The sequence below is a fragment of the Rutilus rutilus genome, assembly GCF_951802725.1.
Source record: "Rutilus rutilus genome assembly, chromosome: 9".
Taxonomy (NCBI): Eukaryota; Metazoa; Chordata; class Actinopteri; order Cypriniformes; family Leuciscidae; genus Rutilus; species Rutilus rutilus.
Genome location: NC_140223.1, coordinates 14,571,044 through 14,596,497, shown reverse-complemented (window position 1 = coordinate 14,596,497; position 25,454 = coordinate 14,571,044). Strand labels below are relative to the sequence as shown.

At 35.8% G+C, this 25,454-nt stretch overlaps 4 protein-coding genes across 5 annotated transcripts in view; all 4 read right to left on the bottom strand.

Moving 5' to 3' along the window:
* The window catches only part of nectin3a (nectin cell adhesion molecule 3a), a 36,637-nt gene extending 20,485 nt beyond the window's left edge, over window positions 1-16,152 (bottom strand). The window contains exon 1 of the mRNA XM_084419715.1: window positions 15,965-16,152. Coding sequence (XP_084275841.1) covers window positions 15,965-16,085 — 121 coding nt within the window. The 5' untranslated portion in view covers window positions 16,086-16,152. The remainder of the gene's footprint in view (window positions 1-15,964) is intronic.
* Window positions 1-25,454, bottom strand: part of mrm3a (mitochondrial rRNA methyltransferase 3a) — a 526,058-nt gene that overhangs the window by 468,933 nt on the left and 31,671 nt on the right. The gene's annotated exons all lie outside the window — the stretch shown is intronic.
* diabloa (diablo, IAP-binding mitochondrial protein a) lies at window positions 17,492-20,746 on the bottom strand. 2 transcript variants are annotated; one of them, XM_084418404.1, is made up of 6 exons: window positions 20,512-20,746; window positions 20,238-20,364; window positions 19,165-19,290; window positions 18,950-19,060; window positions 18,645-18,741; window positions 17,492-18,540 (listed from the first exon to the last, which is right to left on the bottom strand). In XM_084418404.1, exons 1-6 carry the CDS (start codon window positions 20,637-20,639, stop codon window positions 18,335-18,337), a joined length of 795 nt encoding a protein of 264 aa, XP_084274530.1. In that variant the 5' UTR covers window positions 20,640-20,746; the 3' UTR covers window positions 17,492-18,334. The 2 variants fall into 2 exon arrangements, with proteins under 2 accessions (XP_084274530.1, XP_084274531.1); XM_084418405.1 differs by having other exon boundaries at window positions 19,165-19,287.
* LOC311297335 (odorant receptor 131-2-like) lies at window positions 23,763-24,719 on the bottom strand (the record flags this gene model as incomplete). Its single annotated transcript, XM_084419584.1, has 1 exon — window positions 23,763-24,719. The coding sequence occupies one exon, from the start codon at window positions 24,717-24,719 to the stop codon at window positions 23,763-23,765; it is 957 nt and encodes a 318-aa protein (XP_084275710.1).

Sequence of the window (25,454 nt, the reverse complement as noted above, 5' to 3'; positions counted from 1 at the left end):
CAGTGAGGTCCAATGATGACTTTCATTGTACATGACTTTCAAACCTTTCAAAACAGTTTAAACATTCTGTAAAACAACATATTTTGTGTTCCGCAGAAGACAGAAAATGATACAGGTTTGGAACGACAAGAGGGAGAGTAAATGCAGGGCTGGACAATAAGGTGTGCGAATGCTGAATTGAGCTCTCTTTTACGTCTTCTTGCACTTGAACGGTCATATTCACACAAAATTACCTTAAAAAATGCCGGTCAAGTTTACGAGTATCCTAGTAAACATATGCTGAATCCGAAATCGCCCCCTATAGCCTCAAATAGGGCGCTATTTGAAGGGACAGACATTTGTAGTGGTGTCTGAAACCATAGTGGACGTTATTGAGTGCACTTATTCAATCCCGCATTGCACTGCAATAACGAGTGTACGAACGATGTACGTTCAACGGCTGTCCGAATTCGCTCACTCGTTTTTATTCACTCCTTCAAGTGAACAGTATTAGTGGACTAACTTAGGGAATAGTGAATGAGGGTTTAGGGAGTGATTTCGGATTCAGCCATAATCTGATATTTCTTAAGTGCACAAAACGCATGTGTAACAGTACATTGGATTCATGCATCTCTTAAAGTGAATGTTAATGTTAATCAAAAAATCACTCGCTGCTCCTGACTGAATAACTTTTGTAACTTTATTTAATTTACACATTGAAGACTAAGCAGTGCTATTTAACTTTTTAATTATTCATGCTCTCTACCTGAAAATTACTGTTACTAACATGAAAAGCACTGTTTATTGTATTTGTGCTATTGTTCGTAATTTGATTATTTGTTATTATTGTATTACTGGCAGTACTTGTCTTTAACAATACTTGAAATTTCTATAAGTTAAGCTAGTAGTTTTTGGTGTCACCTTATTTATTAAGGTTATGGGTCAAAAACAAGGAAGACAATAACTAGGTCTATTTTATTTATTTAATACTTTGTGGCAAGAATTTGAGCCCAGAAATTATATATTTTTTGTGAACTATCCCTTTAAAGGTACACTACTTGTACCTTTACTTGACTCATCATATACAGAGAGAAGTAGCTCCAGCTACAATGTTCTTCTGCAAGTCTTGTGGTTTTGTTTATTAACCACTAGAGTGCCAAACGTTACATAGTGTAGCTCTAAGTTCCAATGAATACTTAGTACCAGGGATGTGGAAAACTACAAAGCTACATTCAGAACTTCAGGAAGCCATTTATAAATAGGGTCAGGAAATTTCACATATAACATGTCTTTTGTTCAAAAACTCCTGAACACAACAGAATGGAGCAGAAAATAGAGGTCTTGAGACATACCTAATGGGACAGTCTTAAAAATGCAATGCTAATGGTGCAAGATGCTGAAAAAAACAAAACAAGGTGAGACAAAACTGTCACAAATGTTTATATGTATATAAAGAACAACATTTAAAAAACAGAACAGACTGAATGCACACACAGCCCACTTGCTGCACTCAACAAATAAATAGACTATAACCTTTTATTACACCTTTTATTAGCACCATCACACTACTACTACTACTATTACTGAAGTGCTTGCCATGAGTCACAAAATTAATTATTTGAATATATTAATACTGCTAGTTTCAGTTTTCAGATTTATCATAATTACAGCAGACATTCGAGAAATATCGCTATCTATACCCATATAGGGGTTCCTGAATACTGTGTTGGACAACGAGGGACCTGTTTCTACAAAGCAGAACAAAGACACCCAGCGACAAATAATAATGAAGAGGAAATATTGGTAAAACCATTGTCCTGTTCCAGGCTACAAGGTTTCCAGCTATTTAAGTGTCAAACCCTTTCATGTATGTGAAGTGGGATTCAACTGAAACTGAGGCTGCTCAGTAAAGAACACCAAGAGTTTTACCAAGAGTTATAATGAGTAGTTATAATGAATGGAGCTTAAAATTGTGCTCAACTATCAACAAAACTTTAGATCAGGCAAACTTCAGATGTGGTCCGACTTTTGATGTCAGGTTACCACATCAAAACTCAGGTAAGAGCAAGGGGATTTAAAGTTCTTAGGATGCATGGCAACATAATTCTTACTCTTGGTCCCCTTTTTGCTTCAATGGCAACAGCACTCGAGCTGTATGAATGTGTAAAACTTGATGATCATACTTCTAACGGAATACAATTATATTACTTTATCACTGGAAAATCAGAGTCAATTGGCATTTCATATGCAAAGTTTGGGCCTGTTATTTCTGTTTATGGTTGCCCTGTGCATGTTTGTTGTGTTTAGGGCAGAACAACACACAGTCTGTGCTGTCTCCACTTCACTGCAGTCTGAGCTGTGGGAGCAGCTGTCACCTGTCTACCAGCCAACCCACCACTGACCTCGCAACCCTGCCCTGTCACGTACACACATACATTCTACAAACAACATCCAATGGTGCTCATCAGGGAGGATAGCGAACACACACTGACAAAAATATCGGCCCGCAGTCGGCTGCGAAAACAACTCCGAAAACCTCCCATCACCACCATGATAAAATGCGTGGCATGCTACACAGCTTGGACATCCACAAATGGCACATGTTCCACATGTCTAGAATCTCAGAAAAAGATTTGAATTCTGCCCCAAAACCACCCTGATTAAACCAGAATTAAAGGAATATATTGCAGGTTAGGCTCTATCGACATTAACGATGGGAATTAATTATAATAACTCTAACTGTTGAAAAATTTGCCTTTTAGACTTCTGTATTTTCTGGCCACAGATGCTATCAATAACACCTAAGTTGCATTTAACCCTGAATATTATTTTAATACATGTGTTGCCGGTAAAAAGCTATTTAACTGCAGTCTCATGTTCAGAAACAGTCCAACTATAGATGTCGTGCTCTTTCAGTAGAGATGAACAGATGGCCTCAGCGTCAGATACCTGAATCAAGGCCAGCGAGGCAAATTTGTGTTCATTGCATTTGTTGTAAACCTGTAAAATTACATAAATAATGAAACAAAGACTAGGAACAAAGTCTTTGATCTGTCATTCAAGTTATTGAAAGGCAATGTAACCATTTAATGGATGCAATTACCATCGTTCCCTTGCAAGCATGCAAAGTTAGCTTGAGGACACCATAATGTGGAGGATTGTATCATTACCTCAACACAGGCCTGGCTTAACAATACATAAAAAACTTCAAAAAGCATCTAGGCCTGGCGAAAGTCATCTGAGGGCCAGCCCAGCTCTGCCAATCAGATTTTAGAAACTCAATGGGAAATGAGAGGTATAGTATGACTGCATTAAAAATAAAAAAAAATTGGCAAAGGTAACGAGGAACAAGTTGAAAGGTCGCTACACAGAACGGCGAAGATGAGTGAGAACAAGAAGGAAATGAGGGGAAACAAATCAGAAATGAATTAATGAAAGAGATATGCTTGGTCTTTGAAGCTTTCCCTGTGTTTGTTTTTCTCTCTCCTGACATCACTAACTGCTACAAGCTGTTCACGGGGTCCAACTGTATATTCGAGCCCTCCACTATGCATTCCACTTCTCGTCTCACGCGCCAAATGCCCCAGCGTGAACCGAGACGCGAACCTGAACTCACCCTCTTGTGAAACATCTTAACTTGATTTTGGTGTGGGGAGACTTGTCCCAGAGCCCCTGGTCTTTCTGTCAGGTCACTGGGAGGGAAGAACCGGCTGATGCATCCCCTATTTTCAGATTCTCAAAAAACATCAGGAAACATATGAGGCCAAACTCCTCTCTCGCACGCAACAGCGCACTCAGATTAGAGCTGTTTTTAAGGACCACGGTGATGTGGCAGGACGAGACCAATGAGAGGATTTTAAATGAAGGCTTTGTTAACGCCATAATAGCAGTGGAGAGAGGTGATGAACGTCACCAGAAGTGCACTATAAAAGATGTAAGAAACCTTATGAGAAATCAAACTGAGGTAGGGTAGGGTGAGGTTTGACAACAAATCTTGAGTGAATTCATTAAGTCACCCGAATAAAAAAAATGATTTACTTATCATAATTTTTTACTATATAATACTAATAACTTTCTTTCTGTGGAACACAAAAGAACACTTTGTTTACACTTCTCTTTTCCATATAATAAAAGTGAAAGGGGACCAAGAAAAAGCAAGAATTGAGTGAATAATGGCTTAAAATTTAGCAAAAACAAAGCTATCAAATGACTTCAAATACAGCATTGCATTAAAATAAATGTAGCATGGACTGCTTTTATGATGCTTTTCAATTTTTTTCCACATTAAAAAAGAAGAAAAAAAAATACAGTTCAATATTGTTATTGTTAACTAAAACGACAAAAAATTGTTCATTAAAATAAAGCTGAAATAAAAATAAAATAAAGATATTCGCTGAAAAACAATTTTTTAATGGTTGCATTGGCAACTAACTTGATAAAACAGTACTAAAAAAGCTAAAATAATTTTTTTTTAATTAAAAATATAAATGTTTATAAATATTTATAACTAAAATTAATACAAATTACAAAAGGACATGACAAAATGACTAAAACTTTAAAATTACAATGAAAATATAAAGGCTAATTCTAAATTAATCAATTATATTGTAGCATATAAACACTAAAATAACACTGATTAAATAATACATATTTGGAACTATATGAAGGTAAAAAAAATATGGCAGAAGTGGCTCATTTCCTAGCAGAAAAGAGGGTGACATGAGAAGAACCAACAAATAAAAAAGAATTGACCACAAAAAAACAAAAACAAAGAAATAGTGGTGGTTAACCGACTCCGAGTCTGTGACTGTCGCTAAAGCTGCTATACTGAATAAGAGACTATCTAGATACACTTTTGCCAACAGTCTTCAGATGGGAGCTTGAGTGAGAGGACAGAGTGACTTCAGTGGAATTGCCTCACCTTTGGTCACATTGCCAATAGTGTAATAAAGAATGTCAGAGGCTAAAGAGACGTGACATGCAACAGCTGTACTTGACATACCAATGGTAATTAGTTGTGCTGTTTTGTGGCCATGTGCTATGGTCATTGAGTTTAGTGAGAGCAACCATTCTAGGGTCTTACTAGCCCAACCACAGTACTCATATACTGCCAAAAAAGAAAGAGAAAAGAGTTATCATAGTTCATCATGACTACTGTACATGTGTGTGAGATGAATGACTAACTATGATTAATTAATTTTCATGAATGACTATAGGACCTGATAGACACTACTGTGCAGATTAGAGACAGTACACTCAAGGTTGTACAAATGTTGAATGCATTAAGGGTGATTATAATGGGTCCCAAAAGGAAATCATAAATATTTAAATATCTTTGTGGCTGGATGCCCCAAAGAAAACTCTCTGTCCCAAGAATCAATCTATGAGGGAGTAAAACTACTGACTGACAAAAAAAAAAAAGCTGAAACTCATTTTGCTCAGAAACAAAATGTTGACACGCTGTGAAATAAGAATAACTTTAGTCTACTGAACCTGCAGTGCACTATTAAGCTAGTCTTCAAATATTTATGAAATACACACGCATCCACAATGGTGGTGAACATACAAGATGGGGTTTGCTAATTAAATGATGGTGCGAAGCTAACTAGTATTGATCATAATATTTTTACATGCATTTTTTAGTACCTCTAATGAAGAATAGCAATAAAGCTTACTAGAAAGTATCTAATTTAGATGGTTTATGACTGCATTTGTGATGTTTTGTGTTCCCCAGTCTTGCTCCATGTTTTGCAGTACCTTGTGTATAATGTTGATTAGTCTCCCCAGGTGTTTCTTATTAGCCACGCCCCCTTGTGATCTTATTAAGCTTGTCTGTCTGTGTATTTAAGCCCTGTGTTTAGTTCAGTCTTTATCAGTTCTCATCACTGCACTATGGTGGTTGTTCTGAGTCTGCGTTTGTATTTGTGAAGTTTTGAGTTTATTTAAATAAAGACTGCAGCACTTGGATCCTGCCTCCTCCTCTGCTTCAACCAAAACGTAACAGCATTACCCAGAAACCTATATAAAGCAAAATACTGTATGTCTGCGATAAAATGCCAAGATTAAGCAAAATTTACAGACCTTAATTCACATCCTTTGGGCTTCATTTTGTTGCATTATTGTTAAAACGCTTTGTATTTTTGTCGGAAAGTGAAAAAAATAACTATATATATATATATACAATTGGGTTACACTTTTTTTAAGGTGTCATTGTTACAGTGTAATTGCAAATTTAAGTACTGAGTAATATAAATGAGCAACGTGTACTTACTATAGGGTTTGGGTAGGATTAGGAATTGGTTGAGGGTTAGTTGCATGTAATTATGCACAATTTACTGTTATTACTATAGTAAGTACATGTAACATATGTAATAAGGACACTGTAAAAGAAAGTGTTAAAATTGTTTACCAAATCCATTTTTATTACAAACAATATTTCACAATTATTATTTTGAACCTAAAAAAAAAAAAAAAAAAAAAAACTTTTTTGACCATCTATAATCTAGGCAATAGGAACTAATCAATACTAAGTTATTTTTTGTACACCTTCTTGCTTAATACATAACCTACACTTTTGACAGAACAAATCGATATTTCAAGGCCACTTGACATGTCTTTACCGATATTTGGAAACATATGTTCATATTCTTATTAGTCATAAAACATCTGAAAGCAGATATCTTTACTTCCTTGGAAACAATGCAACAATTCTCAGAGTGCCAAAAAAGCCTCCAACTTAATTCAAATAAAACACAAACATTCTGACAGGCCTCCTTCCTCAGACTGACTCCCTGAACATTTCCTTCTTCCTGAGGAACGCTTCCTCTTACTCTCTATTGCAAGTCTTTTTTTTAAAGCCTTTAAGGCCAGCACTTAAAGGAAAAAAAGAATCAGTAATGTTTGAGATAAAGGTGTGTAGTGAACAGCATATTCTAAGGTATTCCAGAGCCCAGGTTTTTGATTGGACCATTGTGGACTAATGCAAACAAATGTCCAAAACCATCAGATAAGAATACTAGGACAACTGCCAGACACCTCTGAGAGGGCAAGGAATCCCCTAGTACCAAGCTCGGAAAAGGACGGGACTTCTCGATGATTCACAACAGTTTAACTTTCCATAACATTGAAAAACTCGATTATAAAACCCCATTGGAAAATCCCGAATGAACCAGGGGGCGGAGCTTAGACATGATACCTGCACCACTCTATTACCAGTGGCAGGGCAGCTCGGGGATTATAAAATAGAGCAGGCCCACTAATTGTAAGTGAAGCTGATTTCTGTAGCCTATAGGCCTATCTAACGTAGGATTGGTGTCTTCCTTCGAATAATTTGTAGCTTCTGCACGAATAGCATCTTGGTAAATTTGTTGGCGAATATCAAATATTCAATATCTCTACTCTCCATAATTAACTCTTTCCCCGCCAGATTTTTTCACAAAAGTTGAATGGCCCCCAAAATATTTTGTTGCATGATATCTGAAGATGCAATGTATCAAAAGAAAGAACGGACCCTCTGATTTTTATCAACACTTGAATGCGGCTAAATTTTATTAAAAAAAGCGATCAAAACATTGATGGAGTAGATCAACATCAACACCCCCCAAAGCTTGCACAGTCTTGTTGTAGCTCATCCTCCTGGGTCAACACTTCATTCGGTAACGTTAGGAATTTTTGATTTATATGCTGTTTAATGTTGATGACCGTGTTTGCATCTGCTTACATGTGCTATCGCTGTGAGAACCCCCACAGGTGCCACATACTTGGTGGTGGGAAATTCTTCCATACTTGTGTCATTAGGACCTGGGTAACAGAAGTTAGAAAAAGGGCCACTGCTTTGCTCCAAAAGACTAAAAGAGTGCTTCTATCTTGTGTGCTGGTGAGTGACTACATTTTGTTTGAAAGAGAGACTGTCTGGGTTGAGTCGTTCCATTCAGGTTTTACCTGGCAGCTGAGACTGTCGTAGTTCCTAAATAAAAGAAAAAGTTTTAAAAAGTGTCATAGTTAAAAAGAAACTAAAATTGCCTAAATGTTTGTCATGGCAAAATGATATTGGATCACAGTGCAGTCAACAAAACTGTTCATAGCTGTAACATTTATCAACCAATCAGAATCAAGAATTCTGTAGTATAAAATTATTTAAATGAATACTAAAAGATGTAAAAGTAATAGAATATTTGGTTTATTTGAGTCTAATAAAATTAAATATTAATACTCTCGGTTACATTTCTAAATTTCAAGGCAGATCTTTAAATCTCATTGTATCAATCATACCGAGCTAATAAGCCAATTTTAATTTAAGAGTCTGTTTTTGGCAAAGCTGAGTTTTCCGCAGTCTTCAGTCTTTAATATTAATGATGAAAACAGTTGTGCTGCTTATATTTTTGTATCAACTGTGATACATTGTTTTTCAGGATTGTTTGATGAAAAGAAGATTGAAAAGAACAATGTTTATTTGAAATAGAAAACTTTTGTAACATAATAAATGTCTTTACAGTAACTTTTGATCAATTGAATGCATCTTTACAGAATAAAAGTATTAATTTCTTCTTTAAAATAAATAAATATATATATATATATATCTTACAGACACCAAAAACATGAGAAGTTAAATGCAGAAACTTTTACTTTTACTTATGTATATTTTTTTTGTGACAGCGAATTGAATAAAATATTGACGGCAACCATAGTTGAGCTTAAATACAGTTGCTCTCATTCTCAATAAGGGTGGAGACTTCTAATTTAGCATCTTCCTGACCCGTAAGACCCTTTTGCAGTTTCTAAAGAGGCACCATTCTCTTTCTTGAGTCAACAACTTTTCTCAGAATACCACTTTGTCCTGAAAATAGATCCCAATTTGAAATCCAAGCTGGAAAATCATTGCAAACGCACTACATTAAGCATCAGGCAGTTCCTCTAGAATTAAAATGAGAGTTTCAAAATGAGGTGACTATGGTATGGAATGTGAGCTGTTAATGAGGCTTCACAGAACAGCACGCTATCCGAACATACAAGGGCTGGGTTTTTGACTTTCTTCCCAAACTCCCTGAGAATTGTTTTCCTTCCCTTCTGAGTCTCATTGTTCATGCACTAACAGGAAGCAGAGCTCAATTGATAGGGCTATTCCAACTAAATACGTGTTAAAATCTGTTCATTATTTGGATCTGCACGCACAATGATTCAGTTAATGCAACATTACCGGAAATGTCAAAACCCTCTATATGTCCTCCAAAAATGCACTGAAACAAGTCTGCTAGGAGGTGCCAAAAATCAAAGCATGAGATGTTGTTCCTCAAGGCTTTCAGGGGGTTGAAATGTTGCCAACAAAGACACAGAACACTCAAGATGTCACAAAGGGAAGGACACACAAACAAGAATGAATTAAAGAGGAAAGTAATGCAGCAGTTTGGTCAACATGAAACACAATAGGCCTAGTTTACTTTCTCTGCACACTCCCCTTTTCTTCTTCACCCTGTCCACAAAATGGCAGACTAGAACACTAATCTGTATTGATAACCAATACCACCCACCTTGAGGGCTTTGTCCTTAAGTTTGTTTGCATGTCAAATTCCATCAATTTTATACCTTCCCCACCTGTGTGACCATTGGCTATAAAGTCAACAAGCAATATTAGCACAGGTGAGAAAGATTCTTCTGCATTATAGAGTCAGTTTGCCCAACAAATCAAGCACTTGGTACACATTTGACATAGATGACTTAGCTTAAAATCTTAACAAAAAAAACACCATGCTGATTAGCCAAAATTTCATGCTGATGATAATGATAATGTAGCAAGAACTATTTTCACATCCAGCAAGAACCAGGCCAACGATGCTTGTTTTCCATACTTTTATTTTGTGAATTAAAATTCATTTTTGATTTTTTTTTTCTGAGCATAAAGATAAAAATGTAAGTGATAAAGAGAAACAACAATCATGTGGTCAAACCAACAGGCAGATACATATACATAAATAAATATATCAAATAAAAATAATTAATGTATTATAAAACAGGTAATGATATCAGAGACCCTCATGTATATCAAGGTCAATAGGTATTTGAAAAAATCTAATTACATTTTTCTGATAAGGTAAGAATGTTTATTGAGGCTATAAAATGTAATAAGTTTGGAGTGCGACTCGTGAAAGACATTATGATATTTATAAATTAATGATGTTTGAAAAATACATTTTATCTTCAAAAAATATATATTTTATAACTTATTATATTTTTTATTTATTTATTAATATTTTTTAAATGGCATGCGTTTTTTTTTTAAGTTTCTTTATTGTTGACACTCTTATGTCAGTGACCCATATCACATAATCTCAAATGGTGGTATTACAGGACACATCTCTGAAGTTTCACTCATGAACCAAAGCTTGTTCCTGTCAGAAGTTCAACAGGAAATCCTTATAAGGCTGCTGAATAATCATTGCAAGTTCTCCAATATAACTACCCTGTCATACAAAAGAAAACCATGGACTAGTGCTCTCATGGCAGCATGCGGTCATATTTATGATAGAAATATAATGTAGCAGAACCACCTTCATATATCTGCAGGACTATAAGGACCCATGCGATTACCTCATACATCAATAGCTAAAGAGAACGCAGCTGAGGCCTCATCAACACCACAGCACATGAACTGTGTTCCTGCCCGGTAGCCCTTGTTAAAAACTTCCACAGCGACTAACAATTACAAAGACAGCATGGAAGATCATTGCACATAAAATGCTCTCTTTGTTCCAATGCCCAGACAGAGGGGGCTCTCAGCGCTGGGAGAACAGATGGATTTGGTTCGGGAAGGAAACTAGAGGACGTTCTTCAGCACCAATCCCATTACTGAAAAATGGAAACCGCACTGATCTGATATCATTGTGTAAGCAATATATAAGCAATATATATTGTGTAAGCATCGTGTATAGCAATTATGGGAAATTAACATCAAATAATTGAAATTATGCTATGAATTTATACAAAACAACTGGGTAAATGACTATTTGACAAACCCAAATGAGGCTATAATGGTCTGCAGGGGTCCTCTATATCAGTGTTTCCCAACCCTGCTCCTGGAGGCACACCAACAGTGCACATTTTGGATGTCTCCCTTATCTCTACTAACGAGCTTATGAGTTGATTCAGGTGTGATTGATTAGGAAGAGTTGGAAAATGTGGTGTTGGTGTGCCTCCAGGAACAGGGTTGGGAAACACTGCTCTATATCATATCATTTTTCTGTTTTTTTCCTGCATGTTTTCTGCATGACTTTGCGGACAATTGTTTTGTTTAATATACATTTTTAACACTAATTTAATAGTATTTTTTTCTAAGAAATAAAAATGAAAGATTATGCCAAACTATGCAACGTTTTCTTTTCAGAAAATGTTATTTTTAATGAGGCTTTTTTTCTATGATGTCAGGACAATTATATCACCCTGACATTTTTTTTACTTAAAAAAAGTGACATTTGTCACTGTATGTATAATTTGCATTTTAATATATTTTTTTTAAATAATGTATTAAAACACGACAAATTCAAAAAAAAAAAAAAGATAGGTAAAAAGCTTTTTTTAATCAATTATTAATTAATCGTATCCTATGACATTTTTGATTCATTTTTTTTAAATGAAACATGCACAGATTAATTGTTCACTATAAGACTTTTTATATGCATTTTGAAAATAGATACATGTGAATCTTCATTTAATGCCAACTTAAAATAATATGATTTTTAAAAGACCTACTGACCACAAATGACTGTTAGTTGCACCACATGACTTTTAGCGGACAACAATAATATATATTTTTCTTATATAATGCTAATTAAAGATACTAAACCACTCTAGAACATTTTATTTTTACTCCATCATTTATTTTAATGAGATTTTTTTCTCAATTTTTCCTTTGTTTTATTTTAATTAAAAAAATAAAAACATGATCATCATTGAAGAAGTCACGGTTTAAATCAATATATCTGGAAAATGAGCATCAGGTCACTGACCTACGTAAGTCTTGCTGGACAGAAAACTACAAAAGCAATACATCTGATCATACCTGCTACATTGTCACATTCACCAGCAACAAATGTTAACAATGTGACGTTCTGATGAAGCTGGTTGACCAGCTAGTTGCGAGCTAGTTAAGAAGCCTGATTGGGAGACCAGCATCCAAAACACAACATATGCTGGTAATCAGCCATTCTGCTCTATTCAACAAAGTATGCACATAACAAGGAACAGCACTTTCCCAGGACTGAAGGTTACAGCATTACATTGTTTAATGGAGAGCAGCCCAGTTACAGAGACTCTGATTATCACATCTTTCCAGGATGGAAGACATTCACAGCAAAATGCTTCTTTGCGGTCATGGCTTGCGCCCCTCCGTGCTGCCTCAGCTCACAATAAAGTCTAACAGTCATTTCCTGATGGACCTCCTTCAAAAGAATATTTTAATGTGATTGTAAGATTTCAGCCTGCAGTTATGTAGGCTAAGTGAGATTAAATTGAAGTACAAAGATGGGCTGGATGATGCGGTGCACATAACAAAGAGTCAGCCTGTCTAAATTGGCCCATGAAAGTATGCATGCATTCTGCATCATTATTGACATGCATTGGTCATTTCTATGTGCTATACAAAGCAGCAAAAACTTAAATAGCCTTTTTGAGAGGGAAGTAAAAACAATTAGCCTAAATCACACTCTGGCTTATCCATTTAGCATGCAGCAATGAAATAGGCTAACCTATATTTTTTGTGATGCATCACCTGCATGATGAAGGAGCTGAGCTTGCATTGCTTTCACCTTGGTCTAATTTGCCCGGTCAGGGTGACACTTGCTGACTGCATTTCTATAACATAGATCTCTCTCAATCTACAGCAGAGAGGCTATCAAAGACACCCTGTGTGTGTGTGTGTGTGTGTGTGTGTGTGTGTGTGTGTGTATCGGGCTCGTATGCTCTGTCCTTACGTGACCCTGGATTAGCCTGCATGTCATTTGCCGACAGTGACTGCAGTGAATGGCCTGTCTACTAAATGTATACTTGAAATGACCCTTTGAAATCACTTTGCACAATACAGAAAAACACGTGAGGTAAACTGCTGATTTGACAAAGCCTCAAGTCTCATTCTCTCTTCAAATTACATACACGTTGGATTTATGATTCATGCATGAAAAGACATTCATTGTCTAAAAGGAGGATTCATCTCCCCAGGCAAAATTGTTGAAATTAAAAGAACAAATAGTGTACTTATTTTTTATTCATTCTAATCATTGTATTTTTATAAATGTTATAAATATATATGCATATACCATTAATTGACCAGGCTGATATATTAAAAAACACACAAAAAGTTTCAGAATCCCTTGAAATTGTCAACAAAAATAAACGTAAACTAAATTCAATCCAGTGATATAGTCTGGTAAGTAACTGTTAATTCTACATCCATTTATTGCTTAAAGGTGCAGTAAGTGATTTCTGAGAAACACTGAAATCAATCCAAAACAAACACACCCCTCCCTTCATTGCTCCGCCCCCAAAATGCATGAACACGCAATGCAAGAGTGGATGTCTCTTTATCATAGCTAAAACGAAGCAAAATACTGCTTTGTGAAAAATAAAGCAAAGATGATGAACGACAAGGGAGAAAACAAAAGAACATACAGGGTATATACTAGCAAGAGTTGGTTATTGGTTGCCAGCAGCACACCAGCTCCAGACAAACAATGACACTCAAAACTGTCCAGCTACTATAGCTAGCATTACAACAACAGCATATCTTGGTTCTGTGAAACACAGCAAAACCAATGTTACTCACATATGGAGCATGAAACATCGCAACCTTGGCATCCGTTTTCAGGCCTTCCTGCTTCAGTCTCTCCAGCGCTGGAAAGCTTTTCAAATATTAACGAGGGTCCCGAAGCTCTTTCCTGATCAAAACCCTTTTTTTCCAATGATATTTCTCAGACCTTTTCTCTTTAGTAATGTCTCTCAGCCATCTCTCTTTCTACAGTCTTTCTTCAAATCTCCCTCTCTCCTCCCCCATCATGAGTGGACACGCCCCTTACTGCTGATTGGCTACAAGTGTGTTATGGTGCTCAGTCTGATCCACTTTCAACAGTGTTTCTCAGAAATCGCTTATAGGAAGGGTGGAAAAAATGGATGCAGCAAGCACAAATAAAGCATTTGCTAAATAGTAGGGTTAAGTCATGGTAGTTTGCTTTGACAGACTTGATGCTAATGTTGAATCTGCATATAGTACATCTTACTGCATCTTTAAGTCAGTAGAAATGCTGACTTAAAGATGCAGTAAGATGCACTAGATGCAGAATCAACATTAGCATCTAGTCTGTCAAAGTGAACTACCAAGACCCATGACCTAAACCTACCATTTAGCAAATGCTTTATTTCTGCTTAAAGTTGCTTGCTGCATCCATTTTTCCACCCTTCCCATTGGGCTACAAACGACATGATTATAGTCATTCTGTGTGACATACAGTACCACTTCCTCTTGCAGTGTTTTACTAAGGGGCAGTCAGACAGTTTTTCCTATTTTAACCTAATATTTAAGGCAACAAAAGTGGAAGGTCCCACTGGCAGAGTGCCAAATAACAGGTCAACACGTCCAGACTCTGCGGCTTCAGTCCTTTTCCTTTCAGGCACTAAAGTATGCCCTCCACCCCCTTGCCTAAACACACCCAACCTTTCACTTGTACTTCATCATTTACTCAAACAATTTACAACCATTCCATTCTGGTTCATCATTCTGGGTGTTTCAGCAAAACTTACATGAAACAGCCGAATCTGAAACTTCTCTGAACATAAAAGTTGTGTCCCAAATGACCTACTACTCTTGACTCTTCCATCAAGTGTGAATGAATTTGAGAAGGTTATTTTGTCATCCAGGAGTCTGACAGCCCCTATACCGTTCTTCAAATAAAAATGATAGTATCTATTCCATTACTAGCACTTATTCTTTAGGTACTGGTATTCTTTAGATACTAGTACCATTTTAAAAGATACTAGTAGTTATTCATTAGATACTAGTTATTATTTTTTTAGAGACTGGTACTCATTCATTAGATACTAGTACCTATTAAATAGACACTAGTACTTATTCATTAGATTCTAGTGCCTTTTAAATTAGTACAAGTACTTATTTATTAGATTCTAGTACTTATTCATTAGTTACTAGTCCTTATAATTAGATAATAGTTCTTATTCATTAGATACCAGTACTTATTTCGATAGTGACTAGTAACTATTCTTTTGTTACTAGTAACACATTTTACATTTTTGCCATTGACTTCTATGGGGATCTGTCATTTAGATATCAACTATTTAGTTCTGACTAGTATGTATTCCAATTGTGACTAGTACATAGTACAAGTAGTTATTCAGTAGGTACTTATTTTTTAGATACTAGTACCTATTACTAGATACTAGTACTTGTTCAATAGATAACAAATAAGTACTAGTAGCATGCAAATAGAGACTAGTAGGTTTTAAGGATCAAAATATATGTGAATAAGTTTTGAGATATTTGCAATATAAATATAGAAAAAAATATAAACTGATTTTACATCATGCATTAAATTCACAAAAACTTATATAATAAGTCCTTTATAAAAAGGACTCTAAAGAAAATAATGCAAATGAAAGTGTTTTAAAGAAATTAATATCAGTACTTGGACACACGCTTTGCTTGTAGGCTAATAATAAATCACAGTTTCATAGACCTAAGCATCTTAAGGTAAAAAAATTAAATAAAAAACTGTCTGAAAATAAAATGAACAGCTTATTATTGTTAGTTTAATAACAGTTCATTTGAACTTTAACAGCTAACGGACCATTTTTACACATGGGCATACTATCGCAGACATCCGATCCAAGCTCGCTAGGTAAACTTCACCGCAAAACGTGCATGTTAAACTTTAAGGTAAGTCCGATTCAAGATGACTTGTTATCATCCTGGAAAAGATAAAGTACCCACCGGTGCATACGCTCAATAGAAGTCCGAGGAGAGGTAGAAGCCCATTGAAAAACGTGCTATTCCCAAATATGTGTCTTACTTCCTCTGCCATGGTTTCTGACTGCAGTAGTGAGTTCCTCATCTGTGTCTGATCCACACACACACAGCAGCCGAACCGCGCGTGGGCGGAACCTTCAGTCCAGCAGTGGTTTGTTTCCGACTAAAAATAAACTCGTCAAAAACGCAGGGCATTGCTTGCAATGCAGTTAGAATTTACACTCGTCCAGAGACAAATGATTGATGGAAATATAATAGCAACGACTTCGAATTAAAGGAAAAAACAAGGCTAAGCAAAGTTAAAAAGCAAAAGAGTGTCCTGGGTATTTTAAAGTTCCTTTAATTGATATAGATATTCAATAGTCTCATACACGCTGTGCATTAGAGTTGTCTTCTTCAACTTCATTTGGTCGTGCTGAAATGCATTTGCTAAAATGTTCCTTGTAACGTTACAAAACTGGACATATTGGAATGGCTTGGCTCAATGGGGTTCTGGGAGATGTCGCCCAGTTCACTCAGATTAAAGAGTGAGCCATGCTGGGCACGCTTTCCATGATCCTTGTGTTTTATTTATGTCTTCCAAGAGTGATAAATCCCCAGCTGAGTGGTGCCATTTACACCAATCAATCATTTTTATTGGTCCTCGATCTTCTGAATGTATGTTACTCCTCTAATGCAAAGACTTCTGGAACTTGATACACATACAGACAAATATTTTCGTAGAGTTCGTGAATCGCGGAGAAGAGAGAACATTTCAAATCTGATTAGCCTCAATTTTAAGCAATTTTTAAATAATTTCTAACGATCTTCAGAACATTAAATAATGTAGCATTGATAGTTTGTTTTTAAAGGTAGTTATTATAAAGTGTCAGAGGGAAAGTTCGTAAAGGTCGAAAACTCTGTGGATTCTCAGTAATAAATACAGGCCATTAAGCCTTAAAGGGATAGTTCACAAAGAAATTAAAATTTTGTCATTACCCTCAAGTTGTTCCAAACCTAAGCTATATGAGTTTCTTTCTTCTGTTGAACATAAAAGAAGATATTTTAAAGAATGTTGGTTATCAAAAAGTTGATTATCAACTGTCTGGCTTCCAACATTCTTTAAAATATCTTCTTTTGTATTTAATTCAACAGAAGAAAGAAACTCAAACAGGTTTGGAACAACTTGAGAGTGAGTAAGTAATGACAAAGTTTTCATTTTTGGGTGAACTATCCCTTGAATGATTAGAATCAATTAATATATCTGTAGGAAAGAAAAACACATCACTGTGCTGGAATATACGCTGACACTGAATTAAACTTCAGTTTGAAGAACCTGTATTAAATACAGTTTGTATCAGTGTCAAATAAAAAGATACACTTTTTAGGCTGAAAGACAGTCTCAGTCACTGTTGATTTGATTATATGGGCAAATTATGCAATGAAAGTGAATAACTGAGGTTTCCATTCTGCATAACTTAAATTTTTGTGTCCAAAACAAGAAGTGTGTACTCTCTCTTCAACATCTTTATTAAAGTTAATAACTGAAGGAACAAACTTCTGTATTGTAATTAGACTAAAATATTATTTTAGTCTAAACAATGTTTATTTCTGACATCATTCTCCCAAACATTATTTTCCATAATAAAGCATGCCATCGCCCTCTGTTGGTTAAAACTTTGAACTTCAACATGAAACTCACTAAATTAAAGCATCTTTAACTGTAATTTAATGATACAACACATGATAATTATAATAAATGATAATGTCATTAAACAAGTTTATGTTTGAATGACGCAAAATCAATTCACTGTCAAACAGCAAGGCACCATAATTCAGTTCCATTGAATGGAATTCAAACATTTTGCAAAAACTGTTCTGAATAAATTTTCCATTTATTAAGATAATAAATAGCAGGTGAACTCTTCAAAATATAAAACAGATTGATTGCAACTTTGTAGAAATATACTGTAATATCACAGCATCCTGTGATATAATTTCAATGTTGCATTAACACATCATGTAATTGCATCAAAAAATAAACAATATGAAAATATATACATATATACAAATACCAAAACTAATGTTATTTCCAAAGCAATCTATGGATCTTAGAAGTTGTGTTAACAACTTTAACAGGTAATACAAGTTATTTTAAATAAATTACATTTGTTGGACTTTAACCTGTTCTATTGTTATGAACCCACATATGGATTAAATGAGGCCTTTAAAATCAGGACTTTTTAATTCCATAACCAATGCAAATTCATTTCAAGGTGCATTCTAGATTGTCATACTCACTGAGTGATTCACTGCTTGCTACAGAATTGCAAACTAGAGAACATTTGTATTTTTCTAGTCCTCACGAAGGTAGGCCTCTGGAATATCTTCCAAGTCATTAATGTCAATGCTGGACACATATTCAGCCATTCTCTGGATTTCTTCTGCTTTAGTCTCAGCCAGTTTTTTCTTTGCTTCTCTTGAGATCTTTCTAATCTCCTCCACTTTGGACTGTGCCGCCTGCAGGTTAGTCTTTGTTGCTGTGCATGCATGCTCGGCCCCTGTAAAAATATCAGGATTGAATCAATTCACAGCCTGGATCAATCTCGTACAAGAAGTGCTTTTTTAATGGATTGTGATAAATAAGGCCAATTGATAAACATACCTGAATTGTAGGCTGCCTCTGCTGACAACTCACAGATGTGGATGGCATTCATCCAGTTTGACTCAAAGCATTTACATTCTTCCAATCTATCACTAACCTGACAAAAGAGAGAGACATCGTGAAAGCTCTGAAATGGAGTCTTCTTCAATTAGATAGAACTACTTCCAATATCAACAAGGTCTGCTAATCAGTCTTACTAATCATTATTCATGTTGTTGCAAAAGGCAAACAACACTTAGATAAACGAAAGCAGACCTTGTTCTACAAAAGGTAAAAAAAAAAACATTTAAAGGAACAGAATTTACCTCTACTCGCTGGCCAATGATCACCTGCCAAATGCTGTCCTCTTCAGCAGGGGTCAGTTTTCCTATTGAGGTAATGTATCGCTTCTGAAGGGCAATGAGTGTATGTAGTGCCTGAGAAAAGTTTAAACAATATTTTAGACATCAATCAAGTCTCCACATTGTGAAATTTTACTGAATGGACTATAGTTTTAAAATGCAGTGTTTATAAGTATTACCTTTGCATATTGTGTGTGGGCATCCACAAGGGCCAGCGTTGTCTGAGAGAGGTATGTGTTGGCACTGTCTGTGACCAGACAAGAGGCCCGACGAATCAGGGATTCATGCGAGAGGTTTTCAGCCTGCTGGAGGAAAAAGGGATGCGTTTCATTACACTTGCCATGATGGTCAAGAATAAGATCGGGAACTATTTTTGGGATTTTTGTAAATGAGTCTTGAGTTGGTTCTTTTCAATGAATCAGAAATGTACAGTGTTGACAAGCTCTGAGACAAATGACTCTTTTGAGCCGATTCTTTTTAGTTAATCAACAACACATAAAACTGAGTAAGAGCGGTTACTGAATTAACATACATTAACTAACTGACTCGCATAACCACAAATTTCATCATGTAGCCTACTACGTTTTGTTTTTAAAAGTAGTATTCTCAGGGAAAAATGAATATGTAAATATATAATAAAGCACAAAGCTAGGGCAGTTATTTGATTAAAATGTCCCTTTATAAACTTTTACAAGATTTCAAATTTGCTATTTTGTTATGCTTAAATCAAACCAATTACAAAGAGGCAGCATTCAATAAGAAAACCATTTGATTTGGCAACAATTACTAAAAAGTAGAGAATAATTAAAGGGATAGTTCACCCAAAAATTACAATTCTGTCATCATACGAGTTTCTTTCATTTCTCTCAACATTAACGAGAATGTTGGTAACAGTTGACTGTAGCCATTGACTTCCAGGGAAAAATTGCTATGTGAGTCAATGGGGCCCATTAACTGTTTGATTACCAACATTCTTAAAAAAATATCGTCTTTTGTGTACAACAGAAAAAAGAAACTAATACAGGTTTGGAACAACTTGAGGGTGATTGATTGTCAACATTTTTATTTTTAGGTAGTGGTGAATTCAGGGTGATTGGGACATTATTTGGAAAGTGCCCCAATCAGCCTGAATTCACCCTAACTATCCCATGCTGTCAACGCTCGGCTCTCCATATGTGCGTTTTACAAGTTTGTCAATTGCTCAGTGTCTATAGCGTAAATGCACCATTTAAACATGCATTAGTTAGCCTACCTGTGTGAAAGGAACCGCACAGAGGCCGCTGCCGACACTGAACGCGACTGCTTTGGATCGGGCAACCACCGGCAGGCGCAGGAGACGCTGATGAACGGGGCTGCTGCAGAACACATTGGTCTTGTCCCTTTGATATAACAAAATAAATTAGACTGAGCATAAGATTTAATTTAAAATAATACCCTAACACGCATATCCACCACGACATTAAAATCGCAAAAAAACAAAAAAAGAAAAACAAAAAAAAAAGAAAAGAAAAAGCACGCAATCTTACTTGAGAAGTTGAACGCACGCAGCGCTGAGTCGCAGCACGGACATGTTTCTCCGGGCAACCAGGAAGTCGGTCCGACCTTTAAGAAGATTCCCACTAGCACAGAAACTACAGTTTCTAAAAGCCTGCATATTGCCTTACAATCTTTTACTAATAAAAAAATATATAATAATATTCGTAGATTTATCCCGTAAGCCTGTATTTGTCTTAAAGTAAAGCTCTTGCAATTTTTAAAGTTGACAGCACTGCCCACCAGTATTTATATACTGCTAAAGGACTCTGCCCTGCATGCAGTGTATTGATCCGTTTATTCGGACCTTTAATCTTGATTTTAGCGGTTTAAGTTCAAGGAAAGATAGGGTTTGACGCACATTTACACACTGCGTCAGCACAAAGGTTGTATAACAGGTTGTGGTAAACAGTGAGCAGTGGTTGTTTTGCAGTATGGTGACAGGACATGCAGCTATCACAAAACAATGTGTATTGAGAACAGATGCCATTGATGAGCATGGCCTGCACGTACAGTATAGGGTTGCCAATTTCAGAAAAGGAAATATGAGACAATCGTGGTTCTTTAAAGGAAAATAAGTGACACTCAAAATATATGTAGGCTGTACTCAGTGTCTGTTAGGTTCTCAGATGGGCTATAGGCTAAAGACATTTGTTTTGCTTAAACTATTTATACACAACTTAATCCTTTTAAGTTCAGTTTTTGTTGCATTAGACACTATACCGTTCAAAAGTTTGAGGTCAGTAATAATAATTAAAAATAATAATAATGCATTCAATTTGTCAAAGTGACATTAAAGACATTTTAATATTAGAAAAGCTTTATTTCAGATTAATGCTGTTCTTTTGAACTTTCAATTGAGCACGCTTGTCGCTCGTCTACATTTAAAATAACGAATAACGGCCACTTTATCAGTGGTTAGATTCAATGAGCATGACCTCTCTGGTCATGTATGGGAAAAATCAATAAGGCCCAATATAAGGGACGTTCCAGCTAATACCAGACAATTGGCAACCCTACCTACACGTCTAAAAGGGGTGTGGCAGAAAAACAAGTCCACATGATAAGAAAAAAATACTTGGTGGGCAAAAATATATCTATTAAGGCAACATACGGAGCGGAGCCATAGCTACTGTGTGTTTACTTTGGTTTAGATAACTGAAGAAAGCTCTTGATAAACTAATTCAATCGACCTCAACCAAAAACGTATCTTTCAGCTTTGAATAATAAGAGTGAATTAGTCAGAACAGTTTCTCAGCTCTTCCCCATCAAGTTGCTCATCTATATTATATATATATATATATATATATATATATAATATGGGCATAAATATTGGGAAACCTAATACCAATATGGACTGTAATGATATTGTATTCAATCTACATTATGTTGGTCCCCCGTTTGCAGCCATAACAGCTTCCACTCTTATAAGGCTTTCCACAAGATTTCTTTGGGAATTTTCTGAAGTTTCTGTGGGAATATTTGCCCATTCATCCAGTATAAAATTTGTGAGGTCAGGCACTGATGTTGGACAAGAAGGCAATCTTGGATCCATTTCATCCCAACATGTTTGATGGGGTCGGGGCTCTGTGCGGGCCAGTGAAGTTCTTCCACACCAAACTCATGCAACCATGTCTTTACGGACATTGATTTGTGCACTGGTGCACAGTCATGCTGGAATAGAAAAGGGCCTTCCCCAAACTCTTGCCACAAAGTTGGAAGCATAGCATTGTCCAAAATGTCTTGGGATGTTGAAGCATTAAGATCCCCCCCCCCCCCCCCCCCCAAAAAAATAAATAAAATATATATACTCAACAAAAAGAAGAGAAAGTGATGAAACCTCTCAAGGGAGTTCAAGGGAGCACTTATCTCATGCAGTAGTATAAGAATGTACACATAAACAAAGAGTTTATAGAGCTCAGGGTTCAAACCACAAGAATACACAGAAATCACAATAAAGGCTGTTTGGAGGTCAGGATTGCATCATGTCACAGTGGCATGCAAAGGCCACAAAACATTATACATATGTAACAAACATTTTGCCATTATCACTTTTAAGTTTTATTTGCATGACATTTCTGTTAGGGTATTTTTTTATGTATTGTGCATATACAGTACATGTTTGAGATGCTGAAACCACTCTGGTTCAGACTTAAGGGCTGTTTCTTTGTAATGTTATAATCTAATGATTGCAATGAACATATCTACCTAATAGTGTGGTAAACCATTTTGTGAGTAATATGTGTACCGGTATATGTGTTTATATTAAAGGAGATATGAGCCTTGCAGCATCAAACTGTACTGATTTAATGTATTTACATTTTGGCACATCATATTTATTTTTCAATATTTCAATAGGACATGTGACACTTGTAGTAACCGCTGATAGGCCTATTAATATTTTCTTAAGATGCCTCAGAAAGAAAGTGTGCTGCATCCAGGGTGGCATAACATTACAGACATTGCACATGAAAAACATTTGGAAAACCAAAACAACAGAAATTCTAAATCCAAAATGTAAATTTGTTGAGCTTGAATCATTGTTTATTTGTGTTTATTTACATTACTGTATGTTAAATTGACATGATGTTCACCTACAGGATGCAAAAGACCCCTTAAACGCTTACTGTGTGTGTTAAGTGCTTTCCATATATCTAGATTATATTTATACATACATTTCTTTTTCTTTTTTTACTTTGACATGTTGGCCTATGTAATGTAAAGAAAATAATGCTCAATCGAGCCAATAGAGGTCACTATTAAGCAATATACTGCTTCTGAGAGGCACCGTCCAAAGACCTTATTGGCCAGACAAATACAAACTCTGGATGATTTTACATGGACTATAGTCACACTTAAAAGGGTAGTTCACCCAAAAATGAAAAAACTGTCATAATTTACTCACCCTAATGTTGTTACAAATCTGTATGAATAACCATACAGTTGACGGTGCCCACTGACTTCCATAGTTTTTTACTATGGAAGTCAAAGGGTGCCATCAACTGTCTGGTTACCAACATTCTTTAAAATATCTTATTTTGTGTTCAACAGAAGAAAGAAACTCATACAGGTTTGGAACAATTTAAGGGTGAGGGTGGGTGAACTATCCCTTTAATGCATTTTGTAATGCAAAACTTGCTATGGCATGCATTTAGGCATGTTAAAATCACATAGGCACTTTTAAAACATTTACAAACCATCTAGTTTGACTGAATTATTAATTAAAGACTTTACTAAAAGATAATCATGATTGTTTAATTGTGTCAGATGAGATGGTGTTGTTTTTGCATCTGATATAGTAAGCCATAGCAGTATAGAATTTCTCATCTGTAAACCCATAGACGAGAGGACTTACTGCTCTAGAAGTGATACTAAATGCCAGGAAATTTATAAATCGGACAGTCAGATATGATTGAATATCATACTGCATAACTACATTCTCAATGTAAGGGCACATCAACTCGGCAGTACATAAAAACAGCTGAATTATGTGCAGGGAAATGGTGCGCTGGCCTTTTGATGCTGACTTCTTATTGTCACCAGATGCTGCACGTGCAGCAAGGTATATCATTACATAACAAAAGACTTCAATGATGAAAATAACCACAAGCCCCACAATGTTCAACAAGCTCCTGGCAAAAAAATGAATCTTTTCCGGAATCATAATCTCATAATGACAGTGTGTGAGTTGAGACAAGTATTCATGAGAGGCAGTGCTGACAAGAATGAACATATCAACAAAGGGGTTTATGGAGCTCAGGATCCAAATCATTAAAATCACCATTATGGCTCTTCTAGAGGTGGAGATCGCATGATGTCTGAGAGGCATGCAAATGGCCACATAGCGCTCCACACACATGGCTGTAATAGTCAGTGGTGCAGATGCTGTGAGCACATCCATCAATATGCAGATGGGGATACAGAAATACAGCGGTATTAAAACTAAGTTGTATGATAAGAGCACAACAAAATCTGCCAGACAAAGAGCTATTAGGTCTACCAGAAGAGAGTGACCAAACAATATATAGCGTGTCTCTGTTCTGAAAGTCTCTTTCTTGGAGAATATTAAGAGCATGAGGAAGATGAGGTAGATGAAGGGCCACATGAATATCTGGGTCAGCGCCAGTGAAATATTCCTCCGGACAGGGTCAACTTGGACCAGTTGTATCTGCTCATCGACACTGGCATTCTGACTGGCCATTGTGCGCACATCTGGGAGAAAAGTAGACAGAAATTAGACAAACAAAAACATATATAATCAACATTGATAATATACATTATCAATAAGCTTCAAATATTTATGTTGCAATAAAACAATAATATCATTCTTGTATTTATGCAGATACAAATAAAGTGGAAAAAATGTGTGAATGATTGGACATTTATAATTTACCATAATGAATTAAACTGAACCAATTTTATATAGAGATTTCATTGTGACATCTATTCTCAATATTTATAATATGCATTATTAATAAGTTTCAAATATTTATGTAGCCATAAAAAATATATTTCAGTTTGCATACAGTAAATGAGGGTCATGAAATCAGTTAAAAATGTCACCTTGCTTCATTACTTACTGACAGTAGGACTCTATTCTTGAGCCCTGGTCATCAAGTGTAATGAATGCACTGTGAACCAACATTTATATAGAGTTTGACAGAGTAAAACTCCTGTGGATCTGCTTACTTGTTGACATCTAGAGCTAAATTTAGATTTGCTTGTGTTTAGGGGATAGACATGGAGTACTAAGACACAATCATGCATTTACATTTCTTTTATTTACAATATGTCATAAGAGTCAAAAGCTAGATTAGTGCACAAACTAGAGTCAAACTAAAATAGAGCAGACAACTGGAATGCCATTAGGCTAGATTCTATTCCTCAGTGGCATCTGTTTCTTTTCCATATGGCATTTCTAAAGCTACACTTTCTC

Excerpts from the sequence above, each read along its gene's own strand:
- diabloa (XM_084418404.1), bottom strand. The coding sequence starts at position 20,639 with ATGCAGGCTTTTAGAAACTGTAGTTTCTGTGCTAGTGGGAATCTTCTT. Across the intron at positions 20,365-20,511 it reads GCGTGCGTTCAACTTCTCAA|GGACAAGACCAATGTGTTCT; the intron begins GTAAGATTGCGT and ends GTTATATCAAAG. Across the intron at positions 19,291-20,237 it reads GTGCGGTTCCTTTCACACAG|CAGGCTGAAAACCTCTCGCA; the intron begins GTAGGCTAACTA and ends TTTTTCCTCCAG.